The sequence below is a fragment of the Triticum aestivum genome, chromosome 5D (assembly GCF_018294505.1).
Source record: "Triticum aestivum cultivar Chinese Spring chromosome 5D, IWGSC CS RefSeq v2.1, whole genome shotgun sequence".
In the NCBI taxonomy this organism is placed as follows: domain Eukaryota; kingdom Viridiplantae; phylum Streptophyta; class Magnoliopsida; order Poales; family Poaceae; genus Triticum; species Triticum aestivum.
This window is the reverse complement of record NC_057808.1, coordinates 496,823,546-496,831,490: the sequence shown is the minus strand read 5'-3', so window position 1 is coordinate 496,831,490 and position 7,945 is coordinate 496,823,546. Positions and strand designations below refer to the sequence as shown.

Sequence of the window (7,945 nt, the reverse complement as noted above, 5' to 3'; positions counted from 1 at the left end):
TCTCCAATTTGCGGGAAAAATTGTGTCCGGACCGCTCTGCGGACTGTTACAGTGCCGCGTTGAATGGCTTCCGCGGTCGGAATGGTTGCGGGGGATTTACGGGTAGGCGTTAGAGATGCCCTAATACACGTGGAAAATACATATTGTACCCGAACTGGACAAATACATAAATCTGGAAAAATATTAAATACACCTAAATAACACATATAACATTGAACAAGGTAAATATATAAATCAAGGAAAATATCATATACACGTGAATGGTAAATATAGCACCGAAACAGGACAAATACATAAAGTTGAGAAAATATCAAATACAAGCGAGCGGTGGCTTTGTTAGACAAATAAACCGTGGCTCGGCCAGGGCGAGTCAGGCGCGCGTGCGTGTGGGTGCCAGACGAGCCGGGCATAGTCAGGGCCGCAGCTGCGTGTGTGTAGCAGCCGTGTTGGCACAAGCAAAAATGTAGCCATTGTGATAGCCAAGGAAGAGAGCCTATGGCAAAGCCTGTTTGTGTCCTTCTCGTTCTTCTTTCTTCTACCTCCGTCCAGCTGTGAGAGAGAGCTAGCTAGGGCTGCGCCAACAATTGGTATCAGAGCTTCGGTTCGGGCGATCACCGGCGACCATGGCGCTCGTCCCACATGGCGGAGGCGCGGGCGGATCGGCGTTGATGGCGATGCCGATGCTCACGGTGGACAACTACACCGTCTGGGCGATCAAGGCGCAGGCCATCCTCGACGTGCACACTGTGTGGGAGGCGGTGGCGCCGGGCGATGCGGCGGTGAACGCGCGGAAGGACAAGACGGCGCGCGCGTTGCTGCTCGGAGCACTACCGGAGGACGTGTTGCTGCAGGTGTCGATGAAGCTCACCGCCAGGGAGGTATGGGACTCCTTGAAGGTGAGGTTCGTCGGCGCCGATCGGGGCCGCGCGGCGAGGCTGGCGACGCTGCGCGGCGAATTCGACCGCCTTGGCGGACGGCGAGGAGCTCGACATGTACGGCGGGAGGCTCGCGGCGATGGCGGCGAGGTACGCCAACCTCGGGGAGACGCTGGGCGACGCAGCACTTGTCAAGAAGTTGCTGGATACGGTGCCGGATCGCCTCTTCCCCGTCGTCGCCGGCATCGAGCAGTTCCACGACGTGACGACGATGGCGTTCGACGAGGCGCTCGGGCGGCTGCGCGCGTTCGACGAGCGTGTTCGGCGCCGTGGACAAGACGGCGGCGAGCGCGGCGGGGAGCAGCTTCTCATGACGGCGGCGCAGTGGGCAGCGCGGGAGCGTCGGCACGGCGGAGCTCAGGACGACGACGACATGCGGAGCCAGGCGTCGGGCTTCGGCGGCAATCGGCACGGGCGCTGTTACAAGTGCGGCGAGCGCGGGCACTTCAAGCGCGACTGCCCCCAGCTGCGGAGGGAACCGGCGGCGGAGCGCGCGCCGCTGGCGGACGTCGTCGGGGTCGAAGACGGCGGACTCCTCTGAGCCACGGCTTAGGGGGTGAATGTTAGACAAATAAACCGTGGCTCGGCCAGGGCGAGTCAGGCGCGCGTGCGTGCGGGTGCCAGACGAGCCGGGCATAGTCAGGGCCGCAGCTGCGTGTGTGTAGCAGCACGTGTACGTGCGCGCGTGTGAGCTTGTTGCCGATGGAGCCGGAGGAGAACGCGTCCAGGGCTGTTGGTGGCCGCGTCGTCCGCGTACGGGCGCGACGGGAGCGCAGGCCAGGTATGGCGTGGAACGCGGGATGTGGGCGACTGGGAGCGCCGTATGGAGCGGCGTGGCGTGCGTACGAGCGCACGTATAAAGGCTCGCTAGCCTCTGTGTATCGGCAGGTGGTTTTAGTAGTTGAGTTCATGCTCAGGAAATAAAACTAAGTGGCCGTTCGTGCGGCCGGCGGTGTTCGTGCGCCGGGCAAAATCCTGCTGTGTCCTTCTCGTTCTTCTTTCTTCTACCTCCGTCCAGCTGTGAGAGAGAGCTAGCTAGGGCTGCGCCAACAGGCTTATTTTAATTAGCAGCAACTCCACCACCAAGAGAACTACGCACACATCTACGCTTCTGTATGTGAGCGTGTACATAGCTTAATGCAAGGTCTTCATGGCAAAATTCACACATCAGGTCAAGTGATCTTGAACACTCCAATCTCCTCCTTGAGCCCCAGCGCCTTCCACACGGCCGGTGATGCGTCTACGTCGTTGTATGGGCACAGTGGCTCGAAGTTGTGCTCGGTGTCGCAGCCATACACCGAGTCGCACTCGTCGACGACCTTGGACAGTACGGCACGCCCGTTCCCATTGATGTGGATCATCTTGTTGCACCTACGCTTGCCGTCCAGGCATAGCCACCCCGTGGACAGCGCCACCGCCAGCTCGGTGTCCTAGTGGAAGCGGTTCTCGCAGAATGATTTGTCGCCGCCGTCTCCACCTCGTGCGAAGCTGTCCAGAGTTAGGATCACCGGCGTGTCGGCCGACAACGGGGGCGAGCACCTGAATTGTGGGTAGCGCTGACCGTCTTTACAGCAGACCGAGCCGTGATCCCTGATGTAGTCGCCGGATTTGCCACGCAGGAAGCCACTGATGTGGCACTTGTCATGACGGTGGCTGGTCTCTGTAGTAACATTCGCGCTTGCTACGGGCGCGGAGACGTCATGGACGCGGAGGTGTGACAGGAACATCACGAGAGCAAACATAGCTAGTAGCATCTTCAAGTTAGCCATGTTTGTGAGGTACTCACGTTCCTTGCAAATCTGCAATTTGTGCTTGTGCGTTTGTGAGGATATATTGGTTGATCCATGTTCTTTATATAGGGTCCAAGCCCTAAGGAGCAGCAACAGCTCATCTAACTGGGTACGCTAATTCAGTCTCGTTTCTTCGGGTTTGTAACCCAGAGATGGTAGATGTTCTGCAACCTTCAGGCTTGTAACATTTGGCCATGTAGCATATACTTTTAAACAGCCGTTTCTTCTTTATTTTAGGGATTGAACTTTTGGCATGGAGCTTCCATTAATACAAATGTAACTCACAGGTGATTAACCTTATATCTAATTTTGCTTGTAATTTTCTATTTGGTGTTACCGAAAGTGCTTTGTCATTCCAACAACTACCTTCGAGACCCTTCTCGATACCATGTGCTTTTTTTAGGGAGGCACCAGAATAATCGGTTTTTGGAAAAACTCAGAAATCTTGGTGTTTTACCGCCCAAAAAATTCAAATGAATTTTGAATTCTATTTTATTGGGTATTAATATAAGTATGTAACATGTAAATCATCAAATATGGTAGAGCATGCCCCGGTGGGAAATAAACTTTAGTTCCTGGGTGTATATACACCTGATATAGAAAAAAAATCACAAAAGTTTTGATTTTTTTTACAATGAACTTGACTTTTTTTGAACTAATTCAGTCTCTTTCTTCGGTTTTGCAACCAATAGATGGTTGGTGTTCTGCAAACTTCGGGCTTGTAACATTTGGGTGTGCAACAAATATTTTTATACAACCGCCTTTTTTGTTTCAGTGAATGGAATTTTGGCATGGAGCTTCTATTAATAGTCATTTGTGAACATCCCCGTGGACAGCGCCACCACCAGCTCAGTGTCCTTGTGGAAGCGGTTGTCGCAGAACGATTTGCCGCCGCCGTCTCCTCCTCGTGCGAAGCTGTTCAGACTTAGGATCGCCGGCGTGTCGGCCGACACCGGGGGCGAGCACCTGAATTGCGGGTAGCGGTCACCGTCTTTACAGCAGACCGAGTCGTGATCCCTGTTGTAGTCGCCGGATTTTCCATGCAGGAAGCCACTGATGTGGCAACTGCCGCGAAGATGTTTGGTCTCTGTAGCAATGTTCGCGCTGCTGCCCACGGACACGGAGATACCATGGACACGGAGCTGTGACAGGAACATCACGAGAGCAAACATAGCTAATAGCTTCTTCAAGTTAGCCATGTCTGTGAGGTACTCATGTTGCTTGCAAATCTGCAATTTGTGCTTGTGCGTTTGTGAGGATATATTGGTTGATCCATGTTCTTAATATAGCGCCCAAGCCCCAAGGAACAACAACTAGGTTATCTAATTTAGTCTCGTTTCTTCAGTTTTGTAACCCAGAGATGGTTGATGTTCTGCAACCTTCGGGCCTGTAACATTTGGGCGTTCAACATATACTTTTAAACAACAGTCACTTCTTTATTTTAGTGAATGAACTTTTGGCATGGAGCTTCCATTAATAGTCGAGGTGGAGACATGCGTGAACATCCGACTGAATGACATGCACAGTGAAGTATTATAAGTAACTAGTTGAGACTATCTGCACCAAGAGTGATGTACGTTTCCTACTTGTATTATTACTAGGGGATGGAAGCCGCCAAGATTAAGGTCTAGCTCGGTAACATCAGAATAACATAAAGATAGATTGAATTGTTACAAATGTAACTCACTTGTGATTAACCTTGTATCTAAATTTTCTTGTAATGTTCTATTTGGTGTTACTTAAAGCGCTTTGTAATTCCAGCAGCTACCTTCCACGCCCTTCTCCATACCAGGTGTTTTTTGGGAGGCACCGGAAGAATCGGTTTTTGAAAAACTCAGAAATCTCGGTATTTTACCGCCCATAGAATTCAAATGAATTTTGAATTCTATTTTATTGGGTATAAATATATTTATGTAACCGGTAAATCATCAAATATGGTAGAGCATGCCCCGGTGGGAAATACCCTTTAGTTCCTGGGTGTATATACACCTCACATAGAAAATAATAATGATAATAATAAGTCACAAAAGTTTGGAATTTTTTTACAATAAATTTGACTTGCTTTTGCACTAATTCAGTCTCTTTCTTTGGTTTTGCAACCAACAGATGGTTGGGTGTTCTGCAACCGTCGGGCTTATAACAATTGGGTGTGCAACAAATATTTTTAAACAACCGCCTTCTTTGTTTCAGTGAATGGAATTTTGGCATGGAGCTTCCATTAATAGTCATTTGTGAATAACCGAGTGAATGAAATTCACGGGAAAGTAGTGCAACTAACTAACTAGTTTAGACTATCCGTATGAGTGACATACGTTTCCAAATTTCTTATATTATATATGGGATGGAATCCACCAAGATTAAGGTGTAGCTCGGCAACATCAAAGTAATACACCACCGGATTAAATTATTACAAATGTAACGCACTAGAGTTTCCCTCTGTATATTCACTGGCAATTTGTTGTTTCGTGGTACTCAAAGCGCTTTTTAATTTCACCAGCTCCATCCATATCGTTTAGGGTTCTCTTTTTTCTCAATACTGGTGTTTCTTTCTAGGAGGCGCTGAAAGAACCGATTCTAGGAACAACTCAAAAATCATCGAGTTTTACCGCCAGAAGAATTCAATGTTTTTGTGTATAAATAGTGAAATATATGTCTATGACGAGCATAACATCACATATGGTAGTGTGTGTGTGTTTGTGTGTGTGTGTGTACTCAGTCATATATGCAAGGTCTTGTTGAACTAAAAATTGATGTATTCGCCAATTTCATTTCATACTATACCCAAACTGGGCAAATACATAAATCTCAAAAATATTAAATACACGTAAATAATACATATAGCATCGAAACAAGGTAAATACATAAATCAAGAAAAATATCATATACATGTGAATCGTAAATATAGCACCGAGACAGGACAAATACATAAAGTTGTGAAAATATCAAATACAAGCGAGTGGTGGCTTTTTTTAATTAGCAGCAGCTCCACCACCAAGAGAACAACCCACACATCTACGCTTCCGCATATCTGTGTGTACATAGCTTAATGCAAGGTCTTCATGGCATAGCTCACACATCAGACCAAGTGATCTTGAACACTCCAATCTCCACCTTGAGCCCTAGCGCCTTCCACACGGCCGGTGATGCGTCTACGTCATTGTATGGGCACGGTGGCTCGAAGTTGTGCTCGGCGTCGCAGCCGTACACCGAGTCGCACTCGTCGACGACCTTGGCCAGCACGGCATGCCCGTTCCCGTTGATGCGGATCATCTTGTTGCACCTGCGCTTGCCGTCCAAGCGCAGCCACCCCGTGGACAGCGCCACCACCAGCTCGGTGTCCTTATGGAAGCGGTTGTCGCAGAACGATTTGCCGCCGCCGTCTCCACCTCGTGCGAAGCTGTTAAGAGTTAGGATCGCCGGTGTGTCGGCCGACACCGGGGGCGAGCACCTGAATTGCGGGTAGCGGTGACCGTCTTTACAGCAGACCGAGCCGTGATCCCTGTTGCAGTCGCCGGATTTGCCATGCAGGAAGCCACTGATGTGGCACCTGCCGCGAAGATGTTTGGTCTCCGTAGTAACGTTACCGCTGCTGCCCACGGAGACGGAGACACCATGGACGCAAAGCTGTGACAGGAACATTACGAGAGCAAACATAGCTAATAGGTTCTTCAAGTTAGCCATGTCCGTGAGGTACTCACGTTGCTTGCAAATCTGCAATTTGTGCTTGTGCGTTTGTGAGAATATATTGGTTGATCCATGTTCTTTATATAGGGCCCAAGCCCCAAGGAACAGCAACTGGGTTATCTAATTCAGTCTCGTTTCTTCGGTTTTGTAACCCAGAGATTCTTCGGTTTTGTAACCGAGTGATGGTTGATGTTCTGCAACCTTCGGGCTTGTAACATTTGGGCATGCAACATATGCTTTTAAACAACCGTCTCTTCTTTATTTTATTGAATGAACTTTTGGCATGGAGCTTCCATTAATAGCCGAGGTGGAGGCATGCGTGAACATCCAAGTGAATGACATGCATAGTGAAGTAGTGTAAAGTAACTAGTTGAGACTATCTGTATCAAGAGTGATGTACGTTTCCTACTTGTATTATATCTGTTTCCTACTTGTATTATATCTGGGGGATGGAAGCCGCCAAGATTAAGGTCTAGCTCGGTAACATCAGAATAACAAAAAGATAGATTGAATTGTTACAAATGTAACTCACTTGTGATTAACCTTGTATCTAATTTTTCTTGTAATGTTCTATTTGGTGTTACTCAAAGCGTTTTGTAATTCCAGCAGCTACCTTCCACGCCCTTCTCCATACCAGGTGTTTTTTTGGGAGGCACCAGAAGAATCGGTTTTTGGAAAAACTCAGAAATCTCGGTATTTTATCGCCCAAAGAATTCAAATGTATTTTGAATTCTGTTTTATTGGGTATAAATATAAGTATGTAACCTGTAAATCATCAAATATGGTAGAGCATGCCCCGGTGGGAAATACCCTTTAGTTCCTGGGCGTATATACACCTCACATAGAAAATAATAATGATAATAATAAGTCACAAAAGTTTGGAATTTTTTTCACAATAAATTTGACTTTCTTTTGCATTAATTCAGTCTCTTTCTTTGATTTTGCAACCGACAGATGGTTGGTGTTCTGCAACCTTCGGGCTTATAACAATTGGGCGTGCAACAAATATTTTTAAACAGCCGCCTTCTTTGTTTCAGTGAATGGAATTTTGGCATGGTGCTTCCATTGATAGTCATTTGTGAATAACCGAGTGAATGAAATTCATGGGAAAGTAGTGCAACTAACTAACTAGTTTAGACTATCCGTATGAGTGACATACGTTTCCAAATTTCTTATATTATATATGGGATGGAATCCACCAATATTAAGGTGTAGCTCGGCAACATCAAAGTAATACACTACCGGATTAAATTATTACAAATGTAACGCACTAGAGTTTCCCTCTGTATATTCACTAGCAATTTGTTCTTTCGTGGTACTCAAAGCGGTTTTTAATTTCACCAGCTCCATCCACATCGTTTAGGGTTCTCTTTTTTCTTAATACTGGTGTTTCTTTCCAGGAGGCGCTGAAAGAACCGATTCTAGGAACAACTCAGAAATCATCGAGTTTTACCGCCCGAAGAATTCAATGTTTTTGTGTATAAATAGTGAAATATATGTCTATGACGAGCATAACATCACATATGGTACTGTGTG

The 7,945-nt window shown here is 47.4% G+C and overlaps 1 protein-coding gene across 1 annotated transcript; it reads right to left on the bottom strand.

The window, feature by feature from the left end:
• Positions 1 to 5,794: 5,794 nt before the first annotated feature.
• LOC123125717 (putative ripening-related protein 4) lies at positions 5,795 to 6,406 on the bottom strand. Its single transcript, XM_044546185.1, has one exon. It carries the CDS (start codon positions 6,404 to 6,406, stop codon positions 5,795 to 5,797), a length of 612 nt encoding a protein of 203 aa, XP_044402120.1.
• Positions 6,407 to 7,945: the final 1,539 nt, after the last annotated feature.